Source organism: Nyctibius grandis, chromosome Z (assembly GCF_013368605.1).
Source record: "Nyctibius grandis isolate bNycGra1 chromosome Z, bNycGra1.pri, whole genome shotgun sequence".
Classification (NCBI taxonomy): Eukaryota; Metazoa; Chordata; class Aves; order Nyctibiiformes; family Nyctibiidae; genus Nyctibius; species Nyctibius grandis.
Window position 1 is genome coordinate 98,753,231 of NC_090695.1, and position 18,272 is coordinate 98,771,502.

Consider the following 18,272-nt stretch of genomic DNA (forward strand, 5'->3'; position numbering starts at 1 on the left):
GCTTCTGTTAATGAAACCAAAAGCAGAGCAGCGTGTTCTGGGTGCAAGGCGGGGATTAGTGAGTGGCTGCCATCATCTTTCCTGCAAACAGTGCCCCGGGTTCCCAGGCTTGCTGTGCCTACAGGGAGTGGGAATGAGGACGGTGCTAGAGCCAGCACGTGGAGGTTGCTTTTGTAGCTGACAGGGTGGGAACTGCACCTAAAGATGACAGCTGAATAGTGGGGCAAATGTGTACTCGTGATGAAGAGCTGACTGGCTGTCCAAAGTCTTGGTTGTTTACAGGGAGCTTCACCCCTGAACCAGAGGCTGGACAGAGTTACTGGCCAGCCCCAAGCTATCCATCTTCCATCAAAAGGTGTTTGAGCACTCAAATGCTCAAACATTTGCTGGGCTTTTTGAAGATGGACTTGATGTTTAGCACAGAAATAGCCCTGGCACAGCTGTGGGGAGGTGGGACCCTTCTGACAGCTCCTCCCAACTCCAAGCCTGGCCCAAGCAGTGCCACTTGTGCCACCTTGCCCCTGCGGCAACGCCTGGTGCTCCTTGGCTTTGGTGCATACCGGCACCCCCCAACCAGGGCAGATGCCCACAGGGTGGGGGTCCTGTAGTCCTCACACCCTGTTGCTCTGTTTGCAGTGCAAGAGCACCCTGCAGTCAGCCCCCTTGTGCTGGCTGCTCTGCATATGACCAGTGCTGCACAGCTCAGTCTAAGTAGCCAGGGTAGGAGTGGGAAGCAGTGCAGTGACTAGCCCTGTAGAGCTGAGGTCTCTCATTTCTTAGCCTTGTTTGCTTGGCAAAAACAAAGGCTGCAGATACCTAGAGGGGCAGTAAACGCCAGCGCACACCTCTGCCATTCAGCGTTGTCACTACAGCCTCAGTGCAGTGACCTTTCTCAGCACATCAGCTTCCCTCCTGGGTAGTTTACACCAGCATTAGCCCAGGAGGGACTCAGGGAGCTGAGCAGACAGTGTTGCACAAGCCTAGCAAGGCCATGTCTCACACCCCTGCCTCCTGGAAGTGCTTGTGGGCTGCAGTCCCCCTCCTCTGCGTCTGTGATCCCCACAGGATGTTGCTCTTGATAAAACTGCCTCCCTGCAGAGCCTGCCTTTGCTGCCCTCATCTCTGTGTCACCTCCAGAAAGGAAACTATCCACAGTCATTCTTGTTATTTTAATAGCTTCTGTTACTAGTGGAGGAAAATAATAAAATTAATGGATACATATAAAATTGATTTACCTCGTTATAACCATTGCTCCTCAAGGTTTATATATTTAGCCAATAAATATGCCTTCTTTAAGAAAAAGAGCTTTGTGCTTTGGCTTCTAAGGATGCAGCGTTTCTGAGCTCCCGGGATCCCAGTATCATAAAAATTAAGCAGCAGAGCAGTGTGAAGAACCAGCAGGATCCTGATCTGCTCCTCTTCTGCAGCCCAGCAAGGACTGCACTCAGGCTGCAGTATGGTCAGTCTCTGGGGAAGACAGCAGTCTCTGAAGCTCATCTTACATCTTTCGTTGCTGAATTTCCTGACTGCCCCACTGGCATCTTGCATTGCTTTTGGCTGTCCTTGGGTCTGATGTCACACACCTACACCCAGGGCCAGCACACAAAATGCAACTCGGGAGGTTCAGATTGAACATGAGGAAAAATTGATGTGCTCACAAGGGAGTGCAGGATCCAGGGCGGCAGGGTCTCATCGGTGCAGCTTTCCCCCTTCCAGCTGGGCAGTGCCAGAGCTGACCTGATCCAGGGAGAGTCCCTCTTCCAGTGGGCAGCAGGGCCAGCGATCTCCAGAGCTCCTTCCAGCCAGCAGTTTGAGGAGTTTGTGCCTGATGCAGGCTGCAGTCAGGCCACGCCTAGGTATGATAGTGCAGGGGCAGGCAGCCTGGATGTTGCTCATCTCTTGATGCTGAGCATCTGAAGCTTATGGCTTCATCCTGCCGTTTCTTTGTCAGCCCATCTGTTCTGCTCCTTGAAGGTTGCTTCTCTGCACTTCCCAGTCTGCCAGCAGCATCTCTTCCAGAGTAACCCAGCCGTGGCTGTGCTACCAGCTGGTCTAGACCCCCAAATCCAACCACTCTGTGCTCTGAAGAGTCTCCAGTTTTGCTTTGACACCAAATTGCATCTTGGCTACGTGCTACTGTTGATATTGCACCCTTGGAGTTGTGCTGCTGGTTAATATCCCAGCGGCAGCGTTCCCTCAAAGCCAATCCCAAGGCCGCCGTAACCAGGGGGATTTCTCTTGATTGGTGCACGCCGTGTCCACTTCGCCGTCCCCTCCCGAGCAGGAAGCGACAAAGCCGGCCTGTTACTGAATTGAATAGAAGGAAGTCTCCACACTTACGCAGAGAAATTTGGCAGGGGTTAGATAGCGAGTGAAACAACAAGTGCTGCTGCAGAGATTATAGAGACTGCAGAAGCTGGTAGCTGTCTCGGGGGGAGATTTACAAAGCTTTCCTTGAAGGATTAATTCTTCCAAACCATTGCTTGTGGTAAGTATACAAACGAATGCACCTTTGAGAAAGTTACGTGCTCGGAATGCAGATGTCAGCTTGGGTTAGTAAGTTAAACCTGGCTGATGCCTGTCCTGGCTCTGAGCGCGGTGCAGCGTTCCCGGCTGCGGGAAGGGCACACAGCAGGGAGAAACGCTGCTGCTGGGGGCCACTCCATGCAGCCTGGTGGTGTGGAGGGACAGATGGAGTGGCTGAGTTTTTGTGGAGGGGAGGGACTGCACTTGAAGCCTGTGCATAGGGTTTTGGGGTGGGGGGAATTATTTGCAATAACGAGAACTGTTTTTTCTCTCTTTGAAGCCTCCGATCAGCACCCCACGCCGCTCTGACTCCGCTATCTCCGTCCGTTCATTGCACTCTGAGTCCAACATGTCCTTGCGCTCAACGTTCTCACTCCATGAGGAAGAGGAGGAGCCAGTAGGTATTTGGGATTGTCTGAAGGAGCGGTGTTAGGAAGTTCAGTGTCAAAAGAGTGACTCAGTGGACTCTTGTGAGTACACAGAGCTATCATGGGCAGATTTTCATGATGTCTGGCAACTAAAAGCCTGGATGTCAGCACTCCTGATTTTAATTTCGTTGCCACCACTGACTTCTTCAAGTTACTTTGCTTCCTTGTGTACCATTTCCCTGTATGTAAAGAGGGGACAATGGTGAGGCTTTTCTGCTTCCCAGAAAAACTGTAAGTCTTTGCAAAGTCATGCCTGATTCCCTGGCTCTGCTGCAGAGCAGCGGGGGGTTGCAAGTCTTTAGGCTGGTGGTCTAGCCCCAGGCAGCGAGACTAATACAATTCCCCACTGATTCAGAGCCCCATCCTGCATTTAGAGCTGTGTGGTACCCCACTGACTTGATTGTAAGCCCCAGGAGGGTGCCAGGAATTGTCCACATGTGACTCTTGTTGGGGGAGGACACTTTTAAGCTGAGCTTAGCTTGTAACCCAGTTACTAACCCCAGACTGGATGCATAAGAGGTCAGGCGGCATTTTGCCACAAATCTGGGATAAAAGTGTGTGTTTCGTATTTAGGAACCCAGGGGGTTGTGTTTGCATTTCTGAGAGCAGCACAGGATTAAAAGGCAGCCCGAACCGCAGCGATTGATTTGAAATGCTCTGAAACGTGAAGCCCGGCTCTGGCGTGGAGAGCTGTGCTCTGGGAGGACGTGCTCAGAGCCCATGCTCCGGCAGCCTTAGTTGGTAAACAAAACTGGAGAGACTGGCCCATTGCGGCAGAAACAATGTTGTTTCTGCTTGGTGAGGGAATGAAAGAGCCCTTCCTTCAGGATGTTTCAAGAATACAAAAGGACAAGCTGTTTTAAAATTGCTTTTAAACTTCAGGCTTAGTACGGGGACATTTTTGACAACGCACTGTTCAGTCCAACCAAGCAAAAAGTACCAGAGAGTGCAGCTCACACAGCTCTGGTGACTTAAGTCACTCTGGCAAAGAAGTAGGTCTGTGCCATTTGCTGTCTGGTCCTGATCCTGCCGTGTGCTGGTGGCCCCCCAGTTTGTGATGAGCTGAGGGTCTCCAGCCATTCCCAAGTTCATTCTTCCCCTGCCTTTTACATGCTGGAGGTCAGCAGATCCAGGCAAAAGTTTATTTCAAGGTAATGAAATCCTTAGCATGCCCTGTGCCCCAGGCTCCCCAGGGCTCCCTGCTGAAGAGTTGTTTTGTTCCTTCTGCAGAGCTGGAGGCTCTTGCATTTAGACTAATCCTTGTGCTCTCTCTGTCCCTTTCTCTCCTCTTCAGGAGCCACTGGTGTTTGCTGAACAGCCGTCCGTGAAGCTGTGCTGCCAGCTGTGCTGTAGCGTGTTTAAGGATCCAGTCATCACAACCTGTGGGGTAAGGCAGGACTTTTCCAAATTGTGAGCGTGGGCTCCACAGATGTCCTGTGTGACCTATAGCGAAGCCCTGACTGTCCCCAGTGACTGTCCCCAGAGACTATGAGCCTGGGTGAGCAACAACGAGGCAGCCCCTGATCGGAAAGCCAGGCCAACATGGGAGCAGATTTCCCCACCAGTCTGCACTGGGGTGTATGGAGCACTCTGCAATTACCCAAAGAAGCCTGGGGCTTGCTTAGAATTGGGCTCCTTTTCCCCAGAGAGCTGTCCTGTCAGCCTCCCTATCCTAACTGGGTTCAGTCTGCCTGATGTGGCTTCAGTGACATCTAAAACTCCTCATTCCCTGTCCTGAAGTGCTCTGCAGGGTGCTGCTGCCTCCTGGGCACCCCAGTTGTGAAGAAAGTGTTATAAAACAAGAATGGCTTGAAGCTTCATTTAGTTAATGCTTGCAAAGGGATTTGAGATCCTCTAATGAAAGGCACAGAGTATTATGAATATTCTTCTATATTCCATTTTAGTGGGATTTAATAGAAACTGTATATTATTCCTGCTACCGTGCTACACATGGAGAAAGATGGCTTTGTGACGGGCTCTCTAATGCTTCTGATGTGCTTCTGATTGCGACGATGGGGCTGTAGCAACAAAAGCAGAGCAGGATTGTTTATTGCAGTGAGGGTGCTGTCCCCAAAGGGGTTGGAAGTTGGTGCAGTTTCGCTGCACCATGTCAGTAAGCAGCTCTTTGTGGAGGCACTGAGATTTACTGGTTAATATGGGGAAAAAAAATCCGCTGCAGGAAGCAGACTGGCTTTATTTGCAGCCCTGGTTTGGCAGCTCTGGAGAGAGCACCTCGCAGCTGTGCAGGGCAGGAAAGGGCCATGCGAGCAGGGCAGCAGAGAACAGCTCTGAAGAGTGACCTGCAGCCTCTGCAGCGCTGCCGCCGAGCGCTGGCCCCATGGCAGGGGAATGTGGCTGAGGAGGCTCCGGGGAGCCCACGGGGCAAGTGAAATGCTGCAGCCTTTGTTCCTTGCTTTATATTCATTAGCATGTTAGACTGTATTTGCTGCTTTATCAAGTTGAATTGTTACCATACATTTCTGCTGTAAGAATGGAGAGAGAGAGAGAGCTATTTACAGTGGCAAAATTTAGAGTGCATTCAATGGGCTTCAAATCATCTGTCCAATCCACCTGACAGCAGGACAGCTTCAGCTACGTTAGAAGAGCTGCAGAGGGATATATGTGATGGGCTGACTGGCCAAGGACAAGGCCAGGCTGGTGTTCTTCCCCTTGAGGACTTCTCAGGGAAATGAGAGGAATGACATAGACAAAGTGGAGGGTGAAGGAGAAAAACCCCGTGCAGACTTGGAGGGTGGGAATATCAGAGCGTGGCAGAACACGTCCGTGGCTTGGGCTTGCACCATGAGCATGGCCTGATCCTGAACAGGGCAGAACCCTCAAAGCTTCAAACCACGTGCTTAATACTCCTCAGGAGCAGGCCCTGCGTTGCACCCTTAGGTGCCTGGGCAAGCAGCTGGCTTTCGCCCTGTGGTGCAGACTCAAGCGCGCGCCGAGCTCTAAAGCAGGCAGAGCAGCTGCTGAGGCCCCTGTGCCACAGGCTCTGGTAGCTCCCACCTTTCCCATCGTTAGCCACAGGGAATAATTTGCCCGATATTGTTTACGCTGACACTGCTGTTGCTCTTTGTTTCCACAGCACACGTTTTGTAGAAGATGTGCCTTAACATCTGGTGAGTACAGAACTGTTCTGGTGCGATGCAGCCGAAACGCTGTTATTTTCTGGTTTGTTTGCTTCCACTTAAAAAGAAACCTGCAGAAAGAGGTCTGAAGGGCTTAAAACAATCTGTCAGTCCCAGGCTGCCACCGCAGCAGTGAGGGGCTGGGGCACGGGTGGCTGTGCAGCTCGCAGCTCCCATGGTACGCCCTGTGGCACGGGCACTAGAGGCTGGGCCCGGCTCTTGGGCACAGGATGTTCTCAGATCCTGGAATATGCAATGGATAATCCCGGGATAATACATGTCTCGCTCAGAGCCGACCCATTGATTTCAGACAGAAAGCTTTCTGTGGCTGCCTAAGGAGCAGGGGGGCTGTGGTTGGCAGAGACCCATCAAACCCCTCCTCCCCCAGCCCATTAGTGCCAGCTCTCTGGCCACTGACTGAGCCAGTGCGCAGCAGCACACAGAGCTGCTTTAGCTCACCCAGCTCTTCCAGAAACCTGGTGGAGCCCAAGTGTCTGGCTGCTGGCCTGGCCTAACCAGCTCCCGCTTGATTTGGAGTCTGTGTTACAAAAAAAACTTTATTTGGCACGATCCTGTGCCCCTCTTGGAAAGCTGCTGTTCAGCACAAAGCCACGCCAGTCATGTTACCAGAACAGCGAGCCCTGAGAAGGCTCCCTGGGGAGGTCAGCAAAACAGCAGCTCTTTTTGCCTTCAGATGTTCATCTTCCACATGTGAGGGGTCCCTCTGCTTTGCATCCTCACCCTTTATCACCGTGTTGTGCTGTATCTATCCCAATCAACAGATTTGTAGCAAGAGGCTTTGCAGTTGCAATCCTGAGCTGCTCAGTTTTGCTCCTGCCCTCCAACTGCCCTCCAAGCTCGTGTCTTTGCTTCGCTGCAGCATCCCTGGCCTGCAGTGCCCCGCTGGCAGCAGAGGAGCTGAGCTCCAGGCCTGGGGGGGGGACGGGGTATACATGGGGCATCTGCTGGTTTGTGGTCACTGCCTGTGAGTACTCTCACACTTCAGCGAGCACAAGGCAGTCTGAAGTAGCGTGGCCTTCTTTCGCTGGCAGCTAGCTTGGATTGTTATGGATTAACATAAACTGTAACTTTTCACCAAGCCCCAAGACAAGCCAGAGAGAGTGGCTTGTGTGAATATTCATGGCTCATCCCATTGTCACCTATCTGGGAGCTGGCTGTCTTGGCCAGAGAAGGCAAAAGAATAAAATCTCCATGTAGAGGCTCTTGGAAATGCTCCTGCGGTATCCCAGCCCTTGCTGACTGTCTCTCTCTTTTGCTTCCCCCCCTCCAGAGAAGTGCCCCGTGGACAACGCCAAACTCACCGTGGTGGTTAACAACATCGCGGTGGCTGAGCAGATCGGGGAGCTCTTCATTCACTGCAAGTATGGCTGCCGGCCTGCAGCCAGCAGCAAGCCCGCTGCCTTCGAGGTGGACCCCCGTGGATGCCCGTTTACAATTAAACTGAGTGCCAGGAAGTAAGTGGCTTGTTACCAGTGTGCAGCCTCCCCAGGGCAAGGGCTCTACCACCAGCGATCTGCTGTCGTATCTGAGCTGCCCTGCAGCTCCTGGGGACAGCGCAGCTCCTGCCAGCAGTGCTGTGGGAATGGGCAGGGTGACTTGAGGGGACAGTTATTTCCACTGTGGCTCAGTCTTAGGGTGATGGCAGATGGGCTGGTCTCAGGGAAAGGATGCTGTTCTCTGCTGCCAGCTTACCCGAGTGTCGCAGCATCGGGACAGGGGTTATACACTGTGAAAGCAGCCACCTCACACCGGGGGTGGAACACTGTGGCTGTGGTCAAGCAGAGACCTTGGGATTCATTTTGTAAGAAGAGTTATCCTAGTTAGAACCCTAGGAGTCTGAAATCTATCTCCCTCCCCATCCTAAGTGCAGTCACTGTCTTCCCTGTCACCTGGCCATTGCCTGTTATTGATAGCTGAAGGCTCAGCTGATCAGCTGCTGTAGATGTTCCCTGCATAAATGTGGCCTATTATTACTCCCAACTTACTGGCCAAATGAGAATTTAAAGCTGTAATTGCAGCCTCAGAGCAGGAGGCTGTCCATCACCTGGCAGCCTCACAGGGCTGGTTTGCTCCTTTCCTGATGATCTGTGCTTTCCATTAATTTTGGCTTATCGCTGATTTTCCCTCCTTTTGCTTCTCTCCGTGGGCAGGGATCACGAAAGCAGCTGTGATTACAGGCCAGTTCGCTGCCCCAACAACCCCAGCTGCCCACCTCTCCTGAAAATGAACCTGGAGGCACATCTGAAAGAGTGCGAGCACATAAAATGTCCCCACTCCAAGTACGGGTAAGGAGCTGATGCTTTTTAGCAGGAAGGATGCACTGAGCTCATTTCTGAGCTGCTTTTCGGCTGCTGCAGCCTCGGGGTGGCTGCGTGGGCTCGGAGCAGCTCTGCCCACTGCTGTGCACTGGCCTGAGACTGAGATCAGGCTTGCAGGAGGCAGCCCCCGAGCCTCTTGGTGAGAACAGGCAGGTCACGCTGCCCAGCTGTAAGCCCTGCTTACAGGAGGGGGCTGAGGTGCGTAGGCAGAAGAAGCAGCTGGAGGAGAGTCAGAGCAGTGGCTGTGGCCAGAGCCACGCCAGGAGGAGGATGAGTACAGAAGAAGAATGGCAGCTGCTTGGCCTCTGTGTTGCCCTGCAGTTGCCCGCACACCCCAGGATGGTGAACCGCAGCACCACTGCTCCTGGAGGAGGAGCAGAGCAGCTGGGGACCCCCACAGGCCCCAGACCTCCCTCTCAGGAGCCAGCTGAGCAAGGAGGTCTCCCAGTGTGAGCCCTGCTCCAGCCAGCATCTGCCTTCCCCTTGTAGGTGCACATTCATAGGAAATCAAGACACTTATGAGACCCACTTGGAGACGTGCAAGTTCGAGGGTCTGAAGGAATTCCTGCAGCAGACAGATGATCGCTTCCATGAGATGCAGGTGGCCATGGCCCAGAAGGACCAGGAAATTGCCTTCCTGCGCTCCATGCTGGGGAAGCTCTCGGAGAAAATCGACCAGCTGGAGAAGAACCTGGAGCTCAAGTTTGGTGAGTCTGCACCGGACAAGCTCTGTGGTCAGCACTGTAGGGACAGGGCAGCTCTCTGTTAGGATGGTGCGTTACAGGATTCATTCCACGTTTAAAGCTGGTGCTGAGCAGGTTTTGGGATGTTCAGATATTCCTTGCAGAGAAACAAACAGGGGTCCCATCGACTTCTCTGCTGCCAGAACATCATGGGACCTAATGCTGCAGTCACCAATCACATGGCAAGTTCTAGAAATGGCTGCAGGCAGCTACCACCTTTCTCCTGTGACATTTTCCTGTGCAGTCCACAGGCACAGGCCACCATAAAAATGAGTGAGGCAAATAGCCACCAATGCAACCATCCTAGAGCGAGCATGGTTCTTGGACACCTTGGCTGTGCCCAGCCCTGTCTTGCCTCTGAAATTTGTTGGGTCTTCAGCATCCAAGTACAATTTGCATTTGAGTAGCAGACACCCTCCTGCTTTTCCCTGCTGCTAACAGCAGTGGGTTCTCCTCCCTCCTCCTTCAGAGGTTAGGTGACAGCGGGTGTCCTCTGCTTGTTCCCCTGGATGCCATCGCTGACTCCGCAGTGACTAAGGGCCTGTCCATCTCTTGTAGACGTGCTGGATGAGAACCAGAGCAAACTGAGCGAGGACCTGATGGAGTTCCGCAGGGACGCCTCCATGCTGAACGTGAGGAGGGGCCTGGGCCCCGGGGCTGGGCAGGGATTGCATGCAGTTAGCTGGCTCTGCTACTGGTTAGGCTTCCCCTGCAGCAGGGAGGGTCTTTGGGGTTCCCTCCTGCGTGCTGGCTCTGCTCAGCCCGGGTTTGGTTTACTGCAGCGGGGTCTGGGTGAAGGTTTGCTCTAGGCTGAGTTAAAGGCAGCTCAGTGAGCGCATTCTGGTCACTGCATCTGAGCTGCCCTTTTAACTGTTCCTGCTGTCTTTTCTCAACCTGTTGCTGCTCTTGAAATGTGTTACCAGAGGAAAGGACCCCTGCAGCAAGGAGAGAGCCCTGTGCTCCAAAGCCTGGGCACTCCTGTGCCTTTTCTACTAGCCAGGGGCAGCATGCCCTTCTCCCTGCCTGCAGAGGAAGCAGGAAGATAAGCAGATCCCTGCTAACAAGCTGAGAGTGAGAGCTGTCTCATGATTTTGGGCATTATTCAAGCACTGATGGTGGATAGATGTTCCTCCCTAGTTCAGGCAGGCTGCATCCCCCTGGCTGTACTGATTAGGAGGAGCTCGCCCTGGTTTACCTAAGCATGCTAACGAAGAGGGTCCTATGGATGCAGTAGGGACCAGACCATGGAGGAGACTACAAGGAGACCTTGCAGTTCTTCTGCAGCAAGGTGGGCTTCAAGAGCCCAGCTGAGCAAGCAGTCCCCACAACCAAATCGATTATTTTTAGCAGCCTGGTGAATGGCAGAGCAAGGACAGTGTATTCTGAAAGGTATTTCTGTGCCTGCCTGAATACTGAAGAGTTTGGTGCAGGTCTGAGATGCTGTCGGAGTCCTCTGGTCTCTGGAGGGAGTGGCAGAGGGATGTATGCAGGCAGGCCTAGAGGAGGGGACCACTGATCAGAGAACGAGTCAGCTGCTGAGGGAGGGCCAGCACAGGGAGTCAAGACCTGTCCAAAGGCAAGCGTGGTTTTAGGAGTGGAGGGGGACAGTCGTAAAGCCATGCCCAGAGGGGCATACTCATCTCGGTGGCTGTGCAGCTCCCACAGCTTGTTCTGTTTTTCAGGATGAACTCTCCCACATTAATGCTCGGCTCAACATGGGCATCCTTGGATGTGAGTATGCACGTGGTTTTCATCCTCTCAGTCTGGTTTTGGGGTGGTGGCCCAGTGAGCCCTTTTAGGCAAGGTCACAGATCTGCAAACAGTTGTCTCTGGGTGCAGCAGTGATTTGTTCACGGGACCACTGCTGCTGCAGGAACATAATACTGCTGGGAGAGTTTGCCAGAAGCTGGCCAGAGGGGAGCTCACCGTGCTGCAGGGTTGTTAGCTGCTGGGGGGAAGATGTCCAGTGGACTCTGCATCTCTGGCCTCGCTAGGTCCAGCCTGAGAGTTGCATTAGGGAGATGAGTCCTGGGGCTCAAAGCAATAAGTTGATGTGCTGGAAGGGTGGGATGTGAGACACTCCAGCCAGACTGGGAGGGTCTCACGGTTCCTTCTGGCCTGCAACAACATGAAGGGCAAGGAGGACCTGCAGGGCCAGTGCAGGGAGCTCTGTCTCCTCCAAACTCACCGTGACATGGCACAGCACCATTCTCCCACCTCTCACCTGCCCTCTTGTTTCTGTAGCCTACGATCCTCAGCAGATCTTCAAGTGCAAGGGGACCTTTGTGGGACACCAGGGCCCTGTCTGGTGTTTGTGCGTTTACTCCATAGGAGACTTGCTCTTCAGTGGCTCTTCAGACAAAACCATTAAGGTAAGAGCTTACCTCTTCCATGGGGCTTTTGCACTTGCAAACGTGCTCCAGGTGGGACAGAAATGGAGCTGCAGTTTGGGGAGGTGGGGCAGTGTCGCTTCCCAAAGAATCTTAAATGATTCTTTGCAGTTGTAGTTGGCAAAATTCTCTGCAAGAAAATGTTACGTGATAGTGAAATCGAGAGACAAATAGTGGTTTTTGCAAAGCCCTGGTTAGAAGCTCATTCCTGCTGCTGCTGGGTTTGCTTTATATGGTGTTTAGGGCATTCAAGCCTGTTTTGGCTTCTGATTTTATTTTTCCTTGTTATAAAAAGTCATCTTAGGAAAAAAAAAAAATGTACCGTGATCAAATGTGTCCTTTTTCCACTTTATGGCATGTTTGTTTTTCTTTGTCCTGCCTCCAGTAACTCAAACTGACAGCACTGCTCCAGTGCAACCTAAACAACAGCTCCCAGTGTCACCGCCTTGGCTGCTGGTGGCTGGGCCGAGGAGCCATGCGGGCTGCTGCGACTAGCCCTGCCAGGAGCAGGGCTTTGGTTTGGTTTCTTTGAGCAATAGCAAGAGCCACGTGGAAGAAAATATAAAATTGCTGTATGTTATTGAAGAAAACAGCCTTCTCCCCTGTCCTAGCTGCTCTGGGTACCTGTCTCTGTTTATCCCGCACCCAGGGCTAAACAATAACCAGTCGTTCTCTCACCCACTGTCCCCTCCCCAGCTGAGAAAGGGAATTGGGAAAAGGAGGGAGTCTTGTGGGTTGAAATTTAAATAGATTTAATAAAATAAGAAAACCAATATCAATACTAATACAAAAGACACAAAGTTATACTTAGCTCATAGAGTGGTGGCAAGTTGCTCCAGGGATCACAACCATTGAGGAGAAAGAAGGAGAGCAGAGCCAAGAGCCCCCCTCCCCAGCAGCTTCCCCATTTATAGTGACCCTGAGGTTGATGCTATAGAACACACCTGTGGGCAGCCTGGGGCAGCTGCCCTGGGTTTAGCTGCTGATGGCCCTGATCACCAGCCCACAGCTGGGCACAGGCTGGAACAGAAAAGTGATTCTATAATTTCATCCCCATGAAACCAGGACAGCACCACGTTCCCACGTCCCCTCTCTTGAGAGGGCGGTGTGTGCTCAGTGGTGAGAACCTTTGCAGTGGCCGAGGAGGCTGTTGGAGCCCTGGGACAGGGTGGGAATTGCTAAAGCAGGAGCCCAAGAGCTGCTTCGGTGCTTCAGCGTGTTGTGTCGGCCTGGGCTGTGGCAGGCAGAGCTGGAGAGGGCTGATGTGTGCTGCTGTCCGGTGTCCTGTTAACTTCAGCTGACCCTGTGCAGTAAATTTCCTTTCCTAGACAAGCTTATCTGTGCCTGGGAGCCCGGCAGGCAGGTGCCCAGGTGACAGCCTGTTTCCTCGTGTCGGTGCTGTTGTGGCTCTGCTGACATCCTGGCCGGGCCCCCAGCTGCTGCCTGCCGGCGTGTGACCCTCTGCTGCCTTGTGTTTCCTGTTAGGTGTGGGATACCTGCACCACATACAAGTGCCAAAAGACCTTGGAGGGTCACGATGGAATTGTACTGGCTCTCTGCATCCAGGGGTGAGTGGAGAGGGACACCTGCCCCTGCGGAGGTGGGGGGAGCACTGGGGCTCCCAAGCGTGCCCTTAATTCCTGTCCTCAGCCCTGCACGTGCCAAGGTTGTGCACGAGAAGCATAGCTCGCCTCTTTGATCTTTAAAATTTGACAATGTGCATGTCTCTTTGGCCTCCCCGGCTGTCCTGGCTTCCTTCCCTGGTCACCAGCGGGGTGCCTGGCCTCCTGCTCGCAGGGCCCCTCCAGCCTGGCCTCTCCACGAGCCCTGGGCTCTGCTCCTGGGGTCGGTGTGTTCAGTCTTGGCCCAGTGAGGCTGTGGGACTGCAGCTCCTCGCCCAGCACGGTGCCTGGGAACGGGCTGGAACCCTGCGCTCGTTGCTCTCCCTCGCTGACCTCCTTTTGTTTTCTGGTGCCATTACAGGAACAAGCTGTACAGTGGCTCTGCTGACTGCACCATCATCGTGAGTACCCAGGACCCCTGCTCCGCCTCGCAGGATGGGAGATCTACGGGGCAGCCCCGGGCTGTTGTAGGGCAGGGACCTGTGGCCTTTTTTCTATAAGGCCCTGCAGCTGCTGGCATACTCATAGCCCCTGTGTGCTTTATCCACTGCCTTCAGCCAAGTCACTCGTGGGTTGGATCTGGGTGTTTCCCACAGGCTGGATTCCCCACTCGCCGCCCCGTGGGGAGCAGGAGGCTGGGGCTCTGCGCTGGGGCAGGGTGGTCACTCCTGAGCAGGCCAGGACGGTGGCTCGTACAAGTGCCCTGTCCTGCCTGGGGTTTGGCTGCGTGTTTGCCTGCATCCAGAGGCAAAGAGGAAGGGTTTGGGCACAAGGGGCCTCCTCCTGCCCCTCACGGGTGCTCCTCTTCTCCTCTGCAGGTCTGGGATATTCAAAACCTGCAGAAGGTGAACACGATCCGAGCACACGACAATCCTGTTTGCACTTTGGTCTCCTCGCACAACATGCTGTTCAGCGGCTCGCTCAAAGCCATCAAGGTAGAGCTCTGGGGTGGCTCCTCTTGGTCTCGTTGGGGACCAAGGGTACAAACAGGCAGGCAGAAGTGCCCAGACTGGAAGAAAGTGGCATTTTGGTCTGTAGGTGACTCTGTTACTACGTTCTCCTGAGCCACACAGAGAAGCACAGCTACACAGTGCAGCCAGCACTGCAGAGGTGTAGCCCGTGCTCTGTGCTGAGGCCAAAGATGTTCTGGGACCTGGCTGAAAAAACACTTTGTTTCTTCTAACTCCATAAACCCGAGACTGCAGGTGGTCTTAGTGGTTCCTGAATGTGTGTCCTTGGGCCCCCAAGGGACCTGCTCACACCATTGGGAATTGTGTCTGGGGTCCAGAACTGGCTGGGGATTCAGCTGCCTGTTTTGAACCCCCCTCCAAAGGATCTTGGATCTGCATTCTTCACCTAAAGCATGCAGGAATCAGGGAACAGCTTTGCAAGCTGTCCTTTAAAGCCTTGGCTAGATTCCCTTGGCTCTGCTTCCAGCTCCTGGTGAGACGGCTTATGGGACCGTCCATCTGTAAGAGGGTGGCTGCTCTTTTAGTTGTCTGGGGCCGGGAGTGGCTCGGCTATCCAGGGTGCTTGGGGCTGGAGGAGCAGCACTGAGCAGAAGGAGAACCTGGGGCCTTTTGTTTCTGTTGTCCCCAGCCACGCTGTGCCAGCTGAGCCGAGGAGTTTCCCAGGAGCTGTGGGAACGGAGCTTTGTGGGGACAGGCTGGGAGAGGAGCTCCAGAGCAGTTCTTTACCGTAGATTTGGGTTAGGTTTTCAAGCCCGTGGCTCTGCTAGGGAAGGGGCTCTGCCAGTGGTAACGCAGGCTCCGAGCGAGCTCTCCCAGGCCCTTGGGGAACGTGCCTGTTCAGCACAGTTACTGTGGGCTTTATCTGGAAGTCAGTGGGTCCAGGTGATTCCTACCAGGCAGGAGAGCCAGCACGAGGTCCCCCTTAGTGAGCTGGTAGGGCCTCGTGCTGGCTGGGCAGCGCCTGGTCCCCGAGCTGGAGCCTGGGCTCTTCTGCCCCATCCCCCTGAGACTCTCCTCCGTGTCCCTGTGTCTGTCTGTGCTTTCTGCAGGTCTGGGATATCGTAGGTACCGAGCTCAAACTGAAGAAGGAGCTGACAGGTCTCAATCACTGGGTGCGAGCGCTGGTGGCTTCTCAAAACTATCTCTACAGCGGATCTTACCAGACAATCAAGGTGGGACCCTGAGACTCGTGGCAACCGTAAGCCGTGGGCTCTCCCCGTGTCTATTCTGCAGCGTGGGTAGGTGGAGCAGGACAAAAGGTGGCTGCTGGGATGGGAGAGCAGTGCCGTAGCGTTGCTGACACACCAGATTTCACTGCTCTGATCGCATCTTTGCGGGCACAAAGGCTGGGCTCTGGCTGGTCCTTGGGAGCGCAGCTGCTGGGGGATGCTCAGAGATCAGCCCCTGCCTCCGCGGCTGCCGCAGCGTTATCTGCGCTGACAGTCCTGCTGATAAGAGGAGAAGGTCACTGTCTGGCTGCAGAGCTGCCATAAATCTGTGTGTGGTTTCCAAAATGCCCTCATCTGTGTTGGCTCAGGCTTTGATGAATGGGTCACCTGTCAGCATCTGGGTGACACAAGAGGATTGGAAGTTGCCCTCTTCAGTGTTAATAAATCCCTGTTACTTTGCATCGGTTTTTAGTGCTATCAAGGACCACCTTGTGTGTGCACACGTGTGTGCATAGTCACACACACAAGGTGTACAGTTCACACAGCTTTTTCAGCCTGGATGTTCAAAGCTGGGCACCTGACTAAGACAGCAGGACTTTGCTCGTCAGCACTGAACATTCCCAGCCAGACAGATCTGGGCACACACGGAGCCAGGCTGAGTCCATGTGCGGCTGGAGAAGAGCTTCGAGGGAGCTCCCTCCTGGAGAGGGGTCCCTGCATGGGTCTCATCCTGCTTTTGCTCTGGCATCTCTTTCAGATCTGGGACATCCGCAACTTGGAGTGTGTCCACGTGCTGCAGACGTCGGGAGGCAGCGTGTACTCCATCGCGGTGACAAACCACCACATCGTGTGCGGCACCTACGAGAACCTCATCCACGTGAGGGCCGCGCTGGTTGGCCTGGGGCTGGGGGAGAGGGGCAAGGAGATGGGGACCTGGCACTGCTGGTTGCCTTCATGGCACACCCAGACCATGGGTGCACAGCACCCACCCTGGGGGTGTGCGTGGAGCAGACATACCTCTCAGAGGAGCTGGTGGCCTGTAGCCCAGTGCAGTCCCTGAGCCCTGCTCTGCTCCGCAGGTCTGGGATATAGAGACAAAGGAGCAAGTCCGCACGCTGACCGGGCACGTGGGGACGGTCTACGCCCTCGCTGTCATCTCCACACCGGATCAAACCAAAGTCTTCAGTGCATCGTATGACCGGTCTCTCAGGGTATGTGTCCGGGGCTGTGCAGCTGCAGCTGTGTGTTGGGCACTGCTGCCACAACACCGACAGTCTTGATGGAGAGGGGGGACAGGGGATCCTCATCCCTGCGTGCCCCGTCGCCTCGTACTCCATTTGTGTCACCTGGCTCGGACCCTGTGGCACTCGGCATCCCCCGTCCCTCCCGGCGTGCGGGGCTGTGCCAGAGCCCCGTGCCGCTCGCTCGGCTCACGCCTCCCGTGTGCCCGTAGGTGTGGAGCATGGACAACATGATCTGCACCCAGACGCTGCTGCGGCACCAGGGCAGCGTCACCGCCCTCGCCGTCTCCAGGGGCCGCCTCTTCTCCGGCGCTGTGGACAGCACTGTAAAGGTTGGTTTCCTCAGCTGCTCCGGGATGGGTTGGTCTCTTCCAGAACTAGGGCATTCCATGAGTTAGGAGCCATCTTCAAACCAACAAGGGGATGGTTCTCAGCGGGTGGGAGGTTTAAACTCCTGACAGAGGGTGTGGTGGAAGCCAAAAGCCCAAGGGAAGCTCCACAAGAGGATGGAGAGAAGCCCGCAGAGCTGCTCAGACAGCCCCTGCCACAGGTTCCTGTTGTCCCCCCTGCAGGTCTGGACGTGCTAGCGAGAAGGTCCGCACTAGTCCTGCACACTGAAAGACCAAAAACTCCTCCCCTCTGTCGGCCTGCTGGGCGACTGCCACCACGATGGACTACCTGCTGCAGCTCCTCCGCGCCGGCGCTGCCCATCGGCCGCTTCCCCACCCGGCAGCTCGGGACAGGTCTGGCCCACGGATGCTCCAGATGTTCCTTCACATCTGCCCTGTACGATTGGAAAGGCAGAGGAAGCCGTTCCGGTGCCAGCGCCTTCCACAGCGCAGGGTGCCCCCTCCTCTGCTGCGTCCCCCCAGCTGGGGAGCACCCTCTGGGGCAAAGCTGGGTCTCAGGCTGGGGCAGGCACCGGTGCAGATGCAGCGCAGCCCTTGGCTGATGACAGGACTGAATGGTCCAGCTTGTCGGGGCGGTGACGCTGCGAGGCTGGTCCCCTTGTACATGGTAGAACTGAGCATTAGGCCTCGCCCTGGGTTGGGACCCCCCACCCCTTTCTGTCTCTCGTATTTAATTTTACTGCCAAGGTGTCAGCTGATCCGTCTGGGCAGAGGTGTTCTCTTGAGTAGCCAGGTACGATTTTTACGCCACAGCTAGTTCTCAAATCAAATAACACAGCCCATTGTGCACCACCCTGTAATAATGGTTTCCACATTAAACAGAAAAAGCCTCCGTTGCATTTTTACTCACATTTTTCTACTGTTTTTAAGATTGTAATATAGATTTGATTATTTCTTCATTGACAATAAAAGCGGACAGAGTTGTTCCTGGCCAGCGTGAGTTCTTGCAGGCTCGCAGGAGGAGACGGGAGCCTGCGCCCACCCACCCCACGGCTGCTGCCAAGGGGTGGGCACAGCCACGGCACCCGCTGGGAAAAACGGGGCACAGGGACTGGGCACTTCGGAGGGGAGAGTAGCTCCTTGCCAGCCTGGCTGCCACACACCCAGCACCCAAGGGCACCAGCACCCAGCACCGCACCCAGGCCAGGACCCCACGGCCACCCACCAGCGCGGTGGGAGCCGTTGCACGCGGCGGCTGGTGGGTTTCGGACACAGACAGTGCTGGGGTTTTATTGTTTTATTATTTTTTCTTTAAATATTTGTTGCCAGACTTCATATAGGAGCAAACTTCTTCAC

General features: G+C 54.5%; 1 protein-coding gene across 1 annotated transcript in view; it reads left to right on the forward strand.

The window, feature by feature from the left end:
- TRAF7 (TNF receptor associated factor 7) overlaps nucleotides 1-17,900 on the forward strand; it is a 30,281-nt gene extending 12,381 nt beyond the window's left edge. The window contains exons 5-21 of the mRNA XM_068423311.1: nucleotides 2,807-2,923; nucleotides 4,249-4,341; nucleotides 6,049-6,082; nucleotides 7,383-7,566; nucleotides 8,263-8,397; nucleotides 8,920-9,137; nucleotides 9,732-9,805; nucleotides 10,856-10,904; nucleotides 11,418-11,545; nucleotides 13,049-13,131; nucleotides 13,547-13,586; nucleotides 14,004-14,120; nucleotides 15,206-15,328; nucleotides 16,083-16,202; nucleotides 16,405-16,536; nucleotides 16,779-16,898; nucleotides 17,139-17,900. Of these exons, the coding sequence (XP_068279412.1) occupies nucleotides 2,807-2,923; nucleotides 4,249-4,341; nucleotides 6,049-6,082; nucleotides 7,383-7,566; nucleotides 8,263-8,397; nucleotides 8,920-9,137; nucleotides 9,732-9,805; nucleotides 10,856-10,904; nucleotides 11,418-11,545; nucleotides 13,049-13,131; nucleotides 13,547-13,586; nucleotides 14,004-14,120; nucleotides 15,206-15,328; nucleotides 16,083-16,202; nucleotides 16,405-16,536; nucleotides 16,779-16,898; nucleotides 17,139-17,153 (1,782 nt within the window). The 3' untranslated portion in view covers nucleotides 17,154-17,900. The remainder of the gene's footprint in view (nucleotides 1-2,806; nucleotides 2,924-4,248; nucleotides 4,342-6,048; nucleotides 6,083-7,382; nucleotides 7,567-8,262; nucleotides 8,398-8,919; nucleotides 9,138-9,731; nucleotides 9,806-10,855; nucleotides 10,905-11,417; nucleotides 11,546-13,048; nucleotides 13,132-13,546; nucleotides 13,587-14,003; nucleotides 14,121-15,205; nucleotides 15,329-16,082; nucleotides 16,203-16,404; nucleotides 16,537-16,778; nucleotides 16,899-17,138) is intronic.
- The last annotated feature ends 372 nt before the right edge of the window (nucleotides 17,901-18,272 follow it).